The 17,187-nt window shown below is 41.7% G+C and overlaps 1 protein-coding gene across 3 annotated transcripts in view; it reads right to left on the bottom strand.

Annotated features, from left to right (window-relative positions):
- Ptgr2 (prostaglandin reductase 2) overlaps positions 1–17,187 on the bottom strand; it is a 28,477-nt gene that overhangs the window by 4,803 nt on the left and 6,487 nt on the right. For 2 of the 3 annotated variants that reach the window (XM_031355235.1, XM_031355236.1), the window contains exons 2-8: positions 16,407–16,491; positions 14,951–15,069; positions 11,612–11,803; positions 6,846–7,016; positions 4,137–4,346; positions 2,439–2,560; positions 1,833–1,920 (exon numbers count right to left, since the gene is read on the bottom strand). In XM_031355235.1, the coding sequence (XP_031211095.1) occupies positions 1,833–1,920; positions 2,439–2,560; positions 4,137–4,346; positions 6,846–7,016; positions 11,612–11,803; positions 14,951–15,069; positions 16,407–16,443 (939 nt within the window). In that variant the 5' untranslated portion in view covers positions 16,444–16,491. The remainder of the gene's footprint in view (positions 1–1,832; positions 1,921–2,438; positions 2,561–4,136; positions 4,347–6,845; positions 7,017–11,611; positions 11,804–14,950; positions 15,070–16,406; positions 16,492–17,187) is intronic. The other variant, XM_031355237.1, reaches the window with a different exon arrangement.

Genomic DNA, 17,187 nt, shown 5'->3' with positions numbered 1-17,187 from the left:
AAAAAAAAAAGATTTATTTATTTACTTTATGTACACTGTAGCTGTCTTCAGACACACTAGGAGAGGGCATCAGATCTCATTACGGATGGTGGTGAGCCACCATGTAGTTGCTGGGAATGGAACTCAGGACCTCTAGAAGAGCAGTGAGTAATCTTAACCGCTGAGCCATCTCTCCAGCCCCCAGAATAATAATTTCTAATTTTGTCCAGCAACTTAAAGAGATGTGGGAATAACCACAGAAAAAAATATTAAAAGGATATTTACTGAACTTTATAGAAATCATAAGGAAATAGGTTATATAAAAGCAAAGTAATATAACACATTAGTGAGCTTACAGCTATACTGTACTTTCTAAAATGCAGTAATGACTCATTCTAGTTATATAAAATTTAACACATTTCCATAAAAAAAAAAAAGAATATCCAAAGAGAGTTCTAATATGTGCTTATATGACTTTTAAGAAAGCACAATTTCAGGGGCTGGAGAGATGGCTCAATAGTTAACAACCCTGGGTGCTCTCCCAGAGGATCCAGGTTCAATTCCCAGTAAACAGATGAGATCTCACAACTGTCTGCAACTCCAGGTTCTGGGGAATCTGACACCTCTGTGAGAACCAGGGCAAGCAAGTGGTACACAAACATTCCTGTAGATAAAATGTCTATACACATAAAATTAAATTAAAGTATCAGAATTTCTAAGTACAATTCATAAATATTTGTTAAATTAATGAATACTACAAATTTAGATTTCAGGAGAAATTCCTATTGATTTTGTAAACAATCCATGGAAAATAAAGCTCAATTGTTTAAAAGAGCCGGATGTGGTAGTGTGAGCCTTTAATCCCTGCAGAGGCAGAACAAGTTCCAGGCCAGCTTGGTCTACAAAGTGGGTCCAGGACAGCCAGGACTGGTTACACTGAGAAACCCTTTCTCAAAACAAAACAAAACAAAAACTGTTTAAAAGATTTTTCTTTTTATTTTATGTGTATACATTTTCTGCCTGCATATATTTATGTATGTACATCTATGCACCACTTTGTCCCTGCAAGGCCAGGAGAGGTCACTGGATTCCCTGGCACTGGAAGTTAGAGACAGCAGGTAGCACGGGGAACCAAATCCAGGACCTCTGCAAAAGCATCAAGTGTTCTTAACCACAGAGCAACATCTGCAGTCCTGAACTTAATAAAACTCTGCATAAAGGTGATAAAAGGGCTTCACAGTCAGACTATAGTCACCTGGGAGGGAATTTTATTCAGAGGCTAACTTTTTTTTTTTTTTTTTTTTTTTTTTTGGTTTTTCTTGATAGGGTTTCTCTGTATAGCCCTGGCTGCCCTGGAACTCACTCTGTAGACCAGGCTGACCTCGAACTCAGAAATCTGCCTGCCTCTACCCAGAGGCTAACTTTTGAATTATGTGTCTGTGAGTATGTGCACGTGAATGCAGCTGCTCAGGGGCTGCAGAGAGGGTCATAGAGCCCCTGGAGCAGTAGTCACAGTCATTGTGAGCAGCCTGACACATGTGCTAGAAAAACAGTGTTGGCTCCTCTGTAAGAGTACTGTGTGTACTACACCACGGAGCCATTTCTCTAGCCCATCTTTTGTAGGAATTCTTCATAATAAAATATAAGTATCCCAAATGTCAGAAAAATTATACTTTTATAGTTAACAGAAGTTCAGGCTGGGGATGTGGCTCAGTTGGTAGAGTACTTGGTTAGTCCTGGGTAGAGCATGCCTACAATCCTCACACTAGTGAGGGAGAGGTAGTAGGCTAAAGGCTAAATGTCAAGTTCAAGGCCAGCTACATGATACCTGGTTCAAAGAGCAAAAGTTTTACCTTTAGCTTTCCTTCTTTAAACCACTGACTCAGCTGTAGAATTCCAGACTCAAATTTATCTTTATAATTTAATACCATAAATCTCTCTCTGTAAATAGAGAATTAAAAGAATAATGTTTAGAGAACATTTCAAGAATGAGAACCCAAAGTCAAATATTTAAATGGTAATATAGTTGTTAGTCTTTAAGTTAGGATGCAACCATGCTGAGTCTGGTCAGATACAGTTGTAGATGTAGTTAAGGTGGAAGTACACTAAACTCTGCCTGAGTTGTAGAGGTGTAGTTAAGGTAAGTACACAAACTTATCTGTTTATCTCTTGACTGTTTATCTCTGCTTATCTCTAAAACCTATTTGGCAACAGCATTGTGATTTTTCCTTTTGGGATAATATTCTTTCCCCATCCTCACAGGATTTCATAGTAAAAACCAGAAGTATCAGTTGTCTGAGAATAAGTGAACCAAAATTCAAATATTGAGCTTCCTTAAATACATACTTTTCAGTTTAATGAGAAAAGAACTGTAACTGAATACATTCACATCTATGTGATTTATCTCCCCGGCCCAGCCCCTGTGAGAGTGGCAGTAAGGGCAAAGGTAAAGGACTCACCTTGTGATGTTTCTTTCCTTCTGAATTGCTTCAACAGCAGGGGGCAGTGGAGGAGGATAGGGCACATCTTTATTGTACTGAGAAATCTGTCCACATAGAATGATGTGGCTGTTCTCATTCATCTGTATAGAGAAACACTGATGATTACACCCTTGGACACCTTTCCAATTGATGGACTTATGACTAATCAATAAAAGCCTATTTAACCACCATACTTAAACTTCTATTGCCAATTAATTGCATTTATTTTGAAGATCTACCTATTTAAAAGTATTTTAAATTTTTATTTGTGGGTGTGTGTGTACCTGCATGAATTTTACGTTTACCACATGCATGCAGGTGCTTGTGGTGGTCAGATGGGGGCCTTGGATCCCACTAGAACTGGAGTTCTATGTGGTCTTGAGCTGCTTGACTTGCATATCAGGAATCACACCAGGTCCTCTCCCAGGGCAGCGAGTACTCTTAACTGCTGAGCCATCTCTCCAGCCCCTACAAATTTAATAAGTCCACTCTGAAGGAATGCAGAACTAATCAAAGTTTGGTAATCCCCGAAAGAATTATATTAGTTGTCGCTGACACTGACTTTGCTGCTTTTGTTAGCAGTCATATATTTCTTATTTAAAAACTTTATTATTTTTAGTTATGTGTATATGTCTGGGTCTGTGTGTAGGAACTATAACAGGGCCCCAGACTTCAGCACAACTGACTCCATGATGGAAGCACCATTCAGGCTGTAAAACTCAGCACTTTGATAGTACCAACTGCTAAAATGAAAACAAAGACCTAATCCGTCAAAGTCCACAACCTTGCTTCTGGCTTCTTAGCTCTCCTTCTGACTAACTGTTCTTGTTAACTGAACTTTATCAATTTAGGATATGGTTTTTGTGCTTAAACACTTACCCTGAGAAAGGTTCAGGGCTACATTAGGATCCTAAACATGTAATGTGGTTGGTAGCCAGCTAATAAAGACTTTCTATTGACTTTTAAAGCCATGACCCAGTAATCTTCCCTGGACACCCCACAACAGATACATGCATATAGGGGTAAGGGCCTGAGGAGGCCGGGAGCGTTACTTCTCCCTGGACTTGAGTTACCTGACTGACACAGATGACATCAAAGCTGGGACTCCAGCTTAGATCCTCTGCAAAAGCAGCACACATTCTCAACCTGAACCATTTTTCTGGCCCAGTAATATATTTCTTTAGATTTAAAAAATTTAATCTCAACTGCATATAATTTTACATACAGTAAATTCTTATTATCAACTGTTGATATTATACTACATTGTCAATAAAAAATACATTAACACCTATAACCTAGGAAAACAATCTCCTTACTCAACTCAGAGTGATGGCTACAAGGTGATTGGTAGATGGTCAGTTATAGGTCAGGGTCTAATCATTTCAAAACTGCAGCTCCTAATTTTTCACAAAAGTAAACTGAAGGTAAAAATATTATATTGCTAGGCAGGAACTAAAATTCAGAATACAAATGTGCAATCAAATGAAAGTATCAATAAAATCTTTTGTATAACTTAAATATAATAATGATAATGCAATCTTTCAAAATGAGCCCTGTAATTTTATAGCTCCCCCCTCAGTACCAAACAAAAGTAGATCACAATAAATAAATATCATTTTATATTAACTAATATGTAACATAGTAGAGATTTGTAACAGAGACAAATCAGCAGACAACCTGACTTATCACCGCATTGCTGATGTCACCTCCAACATTGTCAAAGTAAACATCCACTCCATCCGGGCACGCTTCTCTCAGCTGTTCGGCCACATTCCCTGTTTTGTAATTAACTGCAGCATCAAACCCCAGCTCTGAGGTCAAAAAGAGGCATTTCTCGTGCGTTCCACAAATTCCCACCACTCTGGAACAGCCAAGCAAGTGGCCAATCTACAGAGGAATTTTTTGAAAATTAAATGAGTTTATATTCACACAGACATAAAAATGTCAAGTATACAAGATATTATTGCAAGTAGAAGAGAGTATTTGTCCTGGCTAATTCTTATGTCACCATGACACAACTTCTGAGAGGAAGGAACTTCAATTGAGAAAATGCCTCCATAAAATTTAAGTATAGGCAGGCCTATACTCAGAATTTTCTTAATTAGTGTTTGGAGTGGGAGGGCCCACCTACTGTGGGTGGTACCACCCCTGGGCTGATGGTCTGGATTCTATGCAAAAGCCAGAACTTGAGTACCCTCCACCTCTGCATCAGGTCTTGTCTCTGGGTTTGTAGCATTTAAGGTCCTGCCCTGACTTCCCTCAATGATGGACTGTTACCTGGAAGTGTAAGCAGAATATTCTTAGCTTTAATGTTTCATCACAGCAATATTAACACCTAGACAGTATTTGTCACAATTTAGATTTGATGACAGTGCTTTTAACTTAAAAAAAAAAAAAATTATCTGGGCAGTGGTGACGCACACCTTTAATCCCAACACTTGGGAGGCAGAGGCAGGCAGATTTCTAAGTTCAAGGCCAGCCTGGTCTACAGAGTGAGTTCCAGGACAGCCAGAGATACACAAAGAAACCCTGTCACCAAAACAAACAAACAAACAAAAATTCAAACTTATTATAGTAATGAGACCCAAAGTATCAATATTTGAATAAAAATTCAATAATTTTCAGGGTAGTGAAGAACACAAATTACAGCTAAAATATAGTATTCTATTTCCCACACTATAAAAGCTACTGTGTCTGTTACTTTTTATTGCTATGATAAATCACCAGAACCAAAAGCAGCCTAAGGAAGAGAGATTATGGTTTCAGATGAACAAGAGTCCATCATGGGGGTGGGAAGGTGCTGGTGGCAGGAGCAGGAAATAGAAAAACTGGAGGATGAGGCCATGAACTCTCAAAACCTGTCCCAGTGACATGCTTCCCCCAGCCAGGCTGCACTGTCTCTTCAAACAGCACCACCAACTGGGCAACAAGTATTCAATAACAGAGGTTATGGGGACATTCTCATTCAAACCTCCACAGCTGCTATGATGGTTCATCTTGACTCTCTACTTGACAAGATCTGCATCACCCTGGAAGCAAACCTCTGGGCATATCCATGATGACTTATCTACATTAGGTTAACTGAAAAGGAAAGACCTATCACAAATGTGGGTGGTACCATTCCATGGCCCAGGGTCCCACACAGAACACAGAGGAGAAAGCAAGCTAACTACAAGCATCCCTTGCTTTCTGTTTCTTGAGTGCTGAAGCAATTGCACAAGCTGCCTTGAGCACCTATGATCATGACTTCCCTGCCAGAAGAAACCATACCCTCCTCCCATTCCCTTGGGAATTCCTTCTTCATCTTAACACATCCTGCTCCTATGTTTGTTTGTTTGTTTTTAAATAACCCATTAAGTTGAATCAGTGTTGCTTGCACGTGCATGGGTGTGAGGTTATTTGCTGGATCATGAGCCACTTACAAATGGCTAACCCCTAGAACACATTAATTCCTTTTGATGAAAGTTTTATGTAGTCCAAGCTGGGCTTGATCTCAGAAGATAACACTGACCATCCCATCTTCCTGCCTCCTTTTCCTATGTGCTGAGATTATAGGTGTGCATCACCACACTGCTTTATGTGGGGCTGAGGATCAAACTCAGAGCTTCATGCATGCATGCTAGGCAAACACTCTACCAACTGTGTTGGCCGCCAGCCAGCGTCTATCCAAAATGGCGTCAAACTTCACTTCCGTACCACGGACAGCTGCTTGGCGCAGGTGCGCAGTAACAGTGACACGTCTCTCCCTCGGCTCTCCCCCTCCCGATGGGGATATGCTAATAAGGTGCTTGCACTAAACTAATCAGACAGTAACACGTTTGCACGCCCCCCTCCCACGGGGGTAGGTTAATGAGGTGTCTGCATGGTGCACCAATCAGACAGTCTCGCTCAGCTATATAAGCCAGCAGCTCCAGGGTATCGGGGTCCTTCGCTTCAAACTTCAAGAGGAGCTCCCAATAAAGTGCTGCTGAGAAGGATCCTCTTGTCGCGTCAGATACCCTGGAGCTGCTGGCTTATATAGCTGAGCGAGACTGTCTGATTGGTGCACCATGCAGACACCTCATTAACCTACCCCCGCGGGACGGGGGCGAGCAAACGTGTTACTGTCTGATTAGTGCAAGCACCTTATTAGCATATCCCCATCGGGAGGGGGAGAGCCGAGGTGTCACTGTTACCGCGCACCTGCGCCAAGCAGCTGTCCGTGGTACGGAAGTGAAGTTTGACGCCATTTTGGATAGACGCTGGCCAGCGGCCAACACAACTGAGCTATGTCACCAGATCTTAGTTTTATATTTTAAATTAGACACATGTAATTATGTGATTAAATTATATACATGTATGATGTCTCCTGTTTTAGGAAAGTCACGTAATTTGGGGGAACTTTACCTGCCCAGCCAAAGACCCACAGGCACCTGCTGCTCCGCTGACAACCATTGTCTGAGTAGATCCAGCAGATATATGACCTTTTTCCTGTATCCCAATCAAGGAAGTCAAGCCAGGCATACCTATAGCTCCAAGAAAATATGAAAGGTGTCCATCCACAAGTTGTGGGTCTACCTAAAATAAAAGACATAGATTTTTAAACAATACTGAAATTACTGTTTTATGCCATGAAGTCTGAAAGTTATAGACTGGATAGTTCCCCAACCACCTTCATGTTAAATTTCTATATCCCCTATCATTATACTTAATAAGTATACTTGATAAGTATCATTTTCAGGGCCATTAGGTGGTACTTGAGGTTAAATAAGGTCATAAAGCTGGGAACCTAATACATGCATGCCGTTAGAAGAAGGAACAGATGCAACACCCCTCATTGCCTGAAAGGGTACTTGATCACACAAGAAGGCTTTTCCCTGTAAGCTGAAAGAGACCTTGCCAGAAACGTAATGTTCCAGAACCTCAATCTTGGGTTTTTAACCTTTAGAACAAAAAGTGAGTCCCTATTGAGTCCCAAGTCTGTGTGGTATTTTTTAGTGTTGTGTGTATGTATGTGTGTACACATAAGAAGAAAAAGCAATTAACATTCTCTGTACATTAACAAAACCAACTTTAACAATTCTTATATAAACTATTTCTTATGAATTCCCATGTATATACCAGCAGAGAAAAAAATGTGTACTAGGAAAATACAAGGCAAAGTCATAACTTTTTTTTTTTTTTTTGGTTTTTGGTTTTTTTAAGACAGGGTTTCTCTGTATAGCCCTGGCTGTCCTGGAGCTCACTCTGTAGACCAGGCTGGCCTCGAACTCAGAAATCCGCCTGTCTCTGCCCCTCAAGTGCTGGGATTAAAGGCGAGCACCACCACTGCCCGGCCTCTAACATTTTTAAATCTCTGCAATTCCAAAATAAACATAGACCTAAAATCCCAACTCATGGGCTGGAGAGATAGCTCAGCAGCTAAGAGCACTGTCTTGCTCTTCCAGAGGGCCTGAGTTCAATTCCCAGCAACTACATGGTGGCTGACAACCATCTCTAATGGGTTCCAATGCCCTCTTCTGGTGTGTCTGAAGACAGCTACAGTGTACTCATTTAAAAAAAAAAAAAAAATCCCAACTCATTTGAGCAGAGAGGTAACTAAGCTGCTCCAGAACCCATATATTATGAAACTAAAATCCCAGCCCGGGGTGGCCTACATCCCTTCAAGTTGTCGGAAACGGACCCCAAAAGAATAAAGGCAGCTGCAGGAGTAGTAGATCTGTCCAATCTAGGCACACAGCATGGATTCATATTAACTGAGTTCTGTTTTCATTGCTAGGGCATATTTGGGTTGGAGATTTACCGCAACAATTCCTATGGATGTTGGTTGCTCACCAGAACTAGTTGGTAAGATCCTAATGCCTACTTAAGTGGCAAACCACAGAGAAATCAAGCTCTAACTGAGTTAGAAGCTCCCTCTCCCAGTGCAGACTTAGTGCCGTGCAAGCTGCTGGGGGAAGAAAGTCATCAGTACTTTTCTCAGCTGTGGACCTTGTCTGCAACAATACCAATCTTCTAGGCAAATGTGCACACTGGTGCAACAGCAGCAAGTGTGCCACAGGTAAGCAACCACTTTCTGAGTGGATATGAGGGTCAGTTCTGAAAGAAGGAATTTATATCTGGAACTATAAACCTAGTCGGAAGCCTGTGGCCAGGGAGGTCACAGCCCTAATGGGGAGGCATTTGCTTTGCTAAGTAGACTAGATGTGCCTGTCAGACTGCCTTCTAAATAATGCTTCTGCCCAAATTGTTGCTGACAGTTTTGGTCAGTCTCTTTGTAGTAGGCAGTAACTGCACAGCCTCATAGCTGGTCAAAGCGTTGAGAATAAGTGATTGCTGAAAGCCCGACCACACCTGAGACGTCAGCATCACCCACTCTAAAGGTGAGAACAGGAAAGGAGGAGGAGCAGGAGCAATGTAGGAGCCATAAAAAAGGATAACATATTGTCTGCAAGGCATGGATGCCATGGCCATGACAGTCCACCTTAGAGCAGCTACAGTTATCTACTAAGACCTCCACGAGATTGAGCTCATCGACACCATCTCATGAGAGGTAGAGGCTCACAAGAACCACTCCATGGGAATTTATAGTCAGTCACATGCATTTTTAGATCCAAGTCTGTAATTTAAAATGTAAAGCTGAGGGCTGGTGATGAGGCTCAGTTGGTACAATGCTTGCCAAGCATGCATATAAAGCCCCGAACCCAATCCCTAATACCACATAAAAAAGAAACAGTTATATACACATGTAATCCCACACAGGAGGCCAAGGCAGGAAGATCAGAAGTTCAAGGTCATCCTCTGCTACACAGTGAGTTTAAGGCCAGCCTAGACTACATGAAACCTTGTCTCAAATAGGTGGTGAGCCATGAGGAACTGGAGAGATGGCTCAGTAATTAAAAGTGCTGTCTGCTTTCCTAGAGGACCAGGATTTGATTCTCAGTACCCACATGGTGACTCACAACCATCTGTAACTCCAGTTCCAGGGCATCTGACACCCTCTTCTGGTCTCCTCCAGTATTATGCATATAAGTGGTGTAGATATACATGTAACCAAACATCCATATACAAAAAGGTTTTTAAAAATAAATATTTTAGGCTGGGCATAGTGGCACATGCCTTTAATCTCAGCACTAAAGAGGCAGAGGCAGGTGGATCAAGGCCAGCCTGGCCTACAGAGTTCTAGAATAGCCCAGATACACAGAGAAACTGTCTCAAATAACCAAAACCAAACAAATATAATAAAGATGAGGAGCATGATGACATTCAAAGGGTAACAAAAGGCAAGGGACCTATCACTTCATTTTGTTTTTTTACAGTGCTGGTGATTAAACGAAGGCTCACACCCAAAACTAGGAAAACTCCATTCCTCTGGACTACACTCTAGCCTTGGGGCAAGTGTTAAAGGCAAATGAGAAAAGTTATTTTAAGACAGTTACTCTTGACTGCAGGAACCAATACCTAGGACGCTAGGAGCCCCGCTAGGAGCCCCACTAGGAGCCCCACTAGGAGCTCCACAGGAGCCGTGTAGGCATCTTCCCTAAGGTGCCCTTCCAGTAAGATTTTGGTTGTTAGAATCATTACAATAGTTCTTTTTGTTTGTTTGGTTGGTTGGTTGGTTGGTTTTTTTTGTTTGTTTTGTTTTGTTTTTTTGGTTTTTTTGAGACAGGGTTTCTCTGTGTAGCCCTGGCTGTCCTGGAACTCACTCTGTAGACCAGGCTGGCCTCAAACTCAGAAATCCGCCTGCCTCTGCCTCCCAAGTGCTGGGATTAAAAGCGTGCGCCACCAACGCCCGGCTTCTTTTTTGTTTTTAAGATAGGGCATTATTATGCAGCCTTAGCTGCCCTAGTAACTAGCACAGAATGGACTGGCCTGGAATTTATGGAGATCCATCAGCTTCTGCCTCTCAAATTCTAGGACTAAAGGTATGTACCACTACACCCAGCTTGGCAATAGTTCTTATCACAGTTAGTCTCCCAAGAACACTTCCTTCATGGCTGCCCAATCCATTGTGTTAAATTTGAAAACCTGGTAATATTTATGCATTGGTAGCTCTCACAAACTAGTTAAAAATTTGTATTATAAAAATACAATAATAGTCAGGCACCATTGGCAGGCGGATCTCTGAGTTCAAGGCCAGCCTGGTCTACAGAGGAAGTTCCAGGACAGCCAGGGCTACACAGAGAAACCCTGTTTTGAAAAACAAAACAAAACAAACAAACAAACAAAAAACAATAATAAATAGAATGTATTCAAAGGTGCGAGTGGTGGTAGCTTGCACTGCACCTTTGATCCTAGCACTGGAGAGGCAGAGGCAGGCAGATCTCTGTGAGTTCAAGGGCAGCCTGGTCTATCTAGTGAGTTCTAGGCCAGCCAGGGCTGTGTAGAGGAACCCGATTTCAAAATGAAATAAAGCATCATCTCTAGTGATAGATCTTTAGGTCAAATTATATGAAGTTGCCAGCTTTTATAGGACAAACAAGTACTAGTCACTCTACATGGCTCAGTGACTGAAATCTGGATTTCTGACATGAGATGACTTTCAGTCATCAGGTAAACACATTCCACATATATTTAGCTATTTCTCAGGAAACTTTAGCATACCTAATTATATGGGGGATTTCTAGTTCTTAGTATTAAATATTTTTTAAAGATTTATTTATTATTATACATATATACACTGTAGCTGTATTCAGACACACCAGAAGAGGGAGTCAGATCCCTTTACAGATGGCTGTGAGCCATCATGTGGTTGCTGGGAATTGAACTCCAGACCTCTGGAAGAATAGTAAGTGCTCTTAACTGCTGAGCCATCTCTCCAGCCCCCAGTATTAAATATTTTTATACTTATAGCTCAGCTTTATATTATACATTTAATCTGAGATGATAATGTTCTTTGATGATATCTGATAGCCAACAGTAAAGAAATACAAAATCTTTCCACATTTTGGCATTATTATATTTATTATTGCATTATATTTGTATATTTGGCATTATTATTCTACATTATCTAAAAGAAAATGTCATTCCCTTTCTAACAAAGTAGTACGGTTCCAGGACAGCCAGGGCTACACAGAGAAACCCTGTCTCGAAAAACACCAAAAAAAAAAAAAAAAAAAAAAAAAAGTATGAATGCAGAAATAATAAGGATAAAATTTTATATTATACATCACCTTTTCAAGGCTATTCCCATCTAGAATTGCCTTAGCTTGCCAGGGCCAGTAAAAAGAAGTCACAAAATCGCCTTTAGCCAACTTCTGGTGCTTGCTTTCCTCTATAACTCCAATTCCTCCACCATCAGCCACCTGCGCCAGCTGCCACGGTGCCAAATAGTCAGTGCCAGTGTCCTCGTTCATCTTACAGCGCTGGAGAGAAGACAGCTCTCACTGAAGCAAGGTTAATTTACCAACTGAAACCACACAAGTCTCTCTTGTTCTACCCTGCTCTTTTCTCTTCTTTCTATTAATTATATTTATTTCACATGTATTGCTGTTTTGCTTGCATCTGTGTGAGGGTGTCAGGTCCCTGGAACTGGAGTTACAGACAGTTGTAAACTGCCTTCTGGGTGCTGGGAATTAAGCCCTGGTTTTTTGGAAGAACAGCAAGGGCTCTTAACAACTGAGCCATCTCTCCAGGATTTTTTTTTTCCTGCAAAAACTGGGGAAAACATGTACCTAGCTTTTACCAGTAAAGAAATACAATTGAAAAGTAATTTAGATCTATTCTAAATTGGATTGTGGTAATCAAAACAGTATTGGTCTGGTATAAAAAAAAAAAAGACACATAAATGAGGTTATTTTGATGGTTCAGCAGGTAAAAGCACTTGTCACCAAGCCTGAGTTCAATCCCCAGAACCGACATGAAGGAAGGAGAAAAGAACCAACTCTCAAAAGTTGTCCTCTGGCCTCCACATGTGAGCCATAGCAGTCATGAATGAGCACATGCAAGTACCCACACAAACACATACACATATATGTGATTTTTAAAAATTGAAAAATGAGCTGGGTGGTAGTGGTGCACGCCTTTAATCCCAGCGCTTGGGAGGCAGAGGCAGGTGGATTTCTGAGTTTGAGGCCAGCCTGGTCTACAGAGTGAGTTCCAGGAGAGTCAAGGCTACACAGAGAAACCCTGTCTTGAAAAACCAAACAAACAAACAAACAAACAAAAATGTGTGTTTGTAACAACTGCACTGGTGGGGCTGGGGCTGAGCAGATCCTGGAACTTGCTCACCAGCCAGTCCCACTAATCAGAAGCTCCAGGTTCAATGAGGGACCATCTAAAAAATTAAAGTGGAATGGGCCAGAGGTGACTCAGACAATAAAGCCTGACACCCTAAGTTTGATCCCTGAGCCCACATAAAGGAAGGAAAGAACTGACTCCAAAGAGCTATCCTCTGACCTCCACATGTATGTCATAGCACATGCATGCTTGCACACAATCACACACATGCACATACACACACATACTGATTTAAAAAATAAAGTGGGGCTGGAGAGATGACTCAGTAGTTATAATTGATACAAAATGTTTACAAATTCAAAGACTGAAAGAAAAACCCTCCAATTTATAAGTCCACTGAGATGGCTTGGCAGGTAAAGGTGCTTGCTGCCAACCCTGACAGTCCAAATAGATAACCAGGACTCAAAAGGTAGAAGGGAGAACAGACTCCGTCCTGCACGTTTTCTCCTGGCCTCCATATGTGTGCTGTGGCACACATGTACACACGTACACACACACACACGCACACACACACACAAATAAAACATTTTTATTATTGAGATAAGGGCTCAGTGTAACTCAGGTAGCCTCAAACTTGCAGTGACCTTCCTGCCTCAGCTTTCCCAGTGCTGGCATGGCTGGGATGCAGGTGTGAGCCGCCATGACCACTCATGGGCAGCTGATTTCCAACAAAGGTACTATGAGCAAAGAACAGTCATTCAACAAGTGGTACTGATGCCATTGTATGTCCACCTGCAAAAGACTGAAGTTGAACCCTGTGATGACTCTCCTGAGGGTCAGTGGGGTTGTAGTTCAATGGTAGAGTGCTTGCCAAACATCAAACTGCCCAGGATGATAGGGGTGGGGGGTGGGGGAGAGAAAGACTTAATTTTTTTTTTTTTAAAGATTTATTTATTTATTATATGTGAGTACACTGTAGCTGTCTTCAGACACACCAGAAGAGGGCGTCAGATCTCATTACAGGTGGTTGTGAGCCACCATGTGGTTGCTGGGATTTGAACTCATGACCTTCCGAAGAGCAGTCGATGCTCTTCCCCACTGAGCCATCTCACCAGCCCCAAGACTTAATTTTTATGTCTGATTAGATTAGAGAGGTGCTTACTTGGTGCATAAAGTGTTGTTTCTAAGTATGTCTGTAAAAATGGCATTTCCTGGGGAATCTGCATATAAAGTGGTAGAGAGTTAGATCTGCCCATAAGGCACCGTCTAGTCAAGTCAGGGGCTGGATGAAAAAACACACCTGAAATATGGATAACTCTGCCCTCCTCTCGAGTGAACACCTTTCTTCTGTCCTTAGACCTCAGAGCTGCAGGGCCTCTGGTCTTGGGGACTTGCATTTCCAAGGGACAAGTGCAGCAGCCTCGTGGGCTTTGAAGAGTACTTACCATATAAGGAAGCATTTTTTTTCCGAGACAGGGTTTCTCTGTGTATCCCTGGCTGTCCTGGAACTCAGCCTGTAGAGCAGGCTGGCCTCAAACTCAGAAATCCGCCTGCCTCTGCCTCCCAAGTGCTGGGATTAAAGGCGTGGACCACCACTGCCTAGCTTTTTCTTTTCTTTTCTTTTCTTTTTTAAGAAAACATTTTTATCTCTAGGTACATATCAAGAGAAATGAAAGCAGTCTATATAAAAATTTGTACACAAATGTTCATAGCTTTCATGATTCCCAAATAATGGAACCAACCTAGGCTTATATGACAGTGTCCCAGTACAAGCATGGAGGTCAGAGGATAACTCACAGAGGAGAGCTGGGTCTCTCCTTCCACATGTGGGTTCTAGGGATCAGTGTTGGCACAAGTGCCTTTACTCACTGAGCTATCTCACTGCCCCATGAGATAATTTTTCATATTATTTTATTACCTTAATTTAAAGCTTTACTTACTACTGAGAAGTAACCTGGTCATTTGGAAGAACTTCATTAACCACATTTTTCTACAGTTTTTTGTTGTTGTTGTCTTTGCTGTTTTGTTTGTTTGTTTGTTTGTTTCAAAAAGGGTCTCACTACATAGCCTTGGCTGTCCTGGAGCTATGTAGCCCAGGCTGGCCTCAAACTCACAGACAATCTCCTGCCTCTGACTTCTGAATGCTGGGACCAAAGGTATATACCACCATTTCTGGCTTACAGTATTCTTTAATAGCATCAATGAATAAAAATAAAGGTAACTTAAAATTCATAGATGCTTTAATCATACAGAAAACAATAAAATTCTGATGTGACATTATTAAAATATAAAAACAATTATTTTTCAACAATTTCCAACACCCTACTTCTTACCATGTAAGGATCCACAGAGAGATAAAGAGTTCTCACTTGAACTTGTCCTTCATTGATAGTATCCGGTAAACTGAATTCTTCCACCCTGAAATTCTCTGCAACTGGATTTCCGTTTTTCCCTAAATTTTCAGACAAAAACATGAAATTAAAAAGTTGCTTTTTGCCCCAGTCTCACTTTGTAGCCTTCGCTACACAATTCTCCAAATATAGACCAGGCTGGCCTCCAACTCGGTGATCTACTTGCCTCTGCCTCCCATGCTGGATTAAAGGTGAACACCACCAAGCCTAGACATTTATTATTTTCTAAATGTTACCCTAGGATTTAAAGTATTCCCAAGAGACAGGCAGTAACTCTGAATTTGAAGTCATCCTGGTCTATGTGGTAAGTTCCAGGCCATCCAAGGCTATATAGAGAGACCACTTTAAAAAAAAATGGGAGGGAGGGAGGGAAAACAGAAGTCAGGAGGTCAGGGGTGGGACACAGGATGACTGGAGAGATGGCTCAATGGTTAAAGAGCACCTGCAAATCTTCCAGGGGCATGGGGTTTGATTCCTACCACCTACATAGACACTAACAACCATATGTAACTCCAGTCCCAGGGGAATCCAATGCCCTCTTCTGGCCTCCAAGGGCACTGCAAGCACATGGTAGACAGACAGACATGTAGGCAAAACCCCTATACACACAAAATAAATTCTCAAAAAAAAAAAAAAAAGGAAAAAAATTGAACTTGGCCTGGAGAAATGGCTAAGTAGTTAAGAGCACTGGCTACTCCTCTAGAAGGATAGGGCTTGATTCCCAGTGCCCACACGGTAGCTCACAACTGTCTGCATGGTGGTTTAAATGGTTGGCCCAGGGCACTATTAGGAGGTGTGGCCTTGCTGGAGTAGGTGTGGCTTTGTTGGAGGAAGTGTGTCACTGTGAGGTAGGACTTGAGACCAGTCTCCTAGCAGCCTGGAAGCCAGTCTTCTTTTTGTCCTTGGAATGAGATGTAGAACTTCAGCTTCCTCTCCAGCACCATGCCTGCCCGGATGGTGCCATGCTTCCCACTTTAATGATAATGGACTGACCCTCTGAACCTACAAGCCAGCCCCAGCTAAATGTTGTCCTTATAAGAGTTGCCTTGGACTCCGGGTGGTGGTGACACACACCTTTAATCCCAGCACCTGGGAGGCAGAAGAAGGCAGATTTCTGAGTTCAATGCAAGTCTGGTCTGAGCTCCAGGACAGCCAGGGCTACATAGAGAAACCCTGTCTTGAAAAACCAAAAAAATTAAAAAATAAAAAAGAGTTGCCTTGGGGACTGGAGAGATGGCTCAGAGGTTAAGAGCACTGGCTGCTCTTACAGAGGTCCTGAGTTCAACTCCCAGCAACCACACGTGTTGGTTTTCATTCTTCCATGTGTGTTATAATTACTAGACACCACAACTGTTCTTTACCACAGAATCATACATACCAGGTCGGGAATTCAGTACCACTCTTTGTATGATCATCACTTGATTTTTGCAATGGTTTCACAAGACCTCTATATAAAATAATTCCTATAATTAGAAAAAAAATCATTAGAAAGATTTAAAGTATTCAACTAAAACTAAAACTCCATTTGTGCTTTTGAATGGAAAGGACAAATCAGGTTTTGGAATCTAAAAAGAGATTGTTCAGTGGTCAAAAGCACTGGCTGCTCTTCTCCAGGAACCAAGGTTAGTTCCCAGCATGCACATGGCAGCTCTCAAGTCCAGGACTGGGCATCTGCCCCCCTCTTCTGTTCTCCTTGGGCACTGCATGCATGTGGTGCACAGATACAGGCTAGACAGAACACCCATACACATGAACTAAAGAGAGCAGAATCTAACAACTTATGTCACTCCCCTGTCAGAATGCCTCCTAAGGTAAATATATGGACAGAACAACTAAATCTGATTAGAATGCTTAGCTAATAGGAACAAGTTTACTGAAGACTCAAAGAGCCAGAATGACTTGGTCTTGGATAATCTGGGGTCATTCACCTTCACACCATCAGGGTTAAGTATCTTACTAAGGCAGGATTGAAAAACAAAACAAAACAAAACAAAAACCATCATTTCATGTTCCATCAGAATTGGGCAGTTATTTAAGCTATAAATATAAAAAGCACTAGGCTAGGACCCAGACATACAGCTCAATAGTGAAGCACTTGCCTAACATGTACAACCAGGATGGGATCCCAGATTCCACAAAACACAAAGATCTTAACTGCT

Source organism: Mastomys coucha, unplaced genomic scaffold, assembly GCF_008632895.1.
Source record: "Mastomys coucha isolate ucsf_1 unplaced genomic scaffold, UCSF_Mcou_1 pScaffold6, whole genome shotgun sequence".
NCBI lineage: Eukaryota > Metazoa > Chordata > Mammalia > Rodentia > Muridae > Mastomys > Mastomys coucha.
Note: the sequence above shows the minus strand (reverse complement) of the source record. Positions and strands in the feature narration are given on the sequence as shown.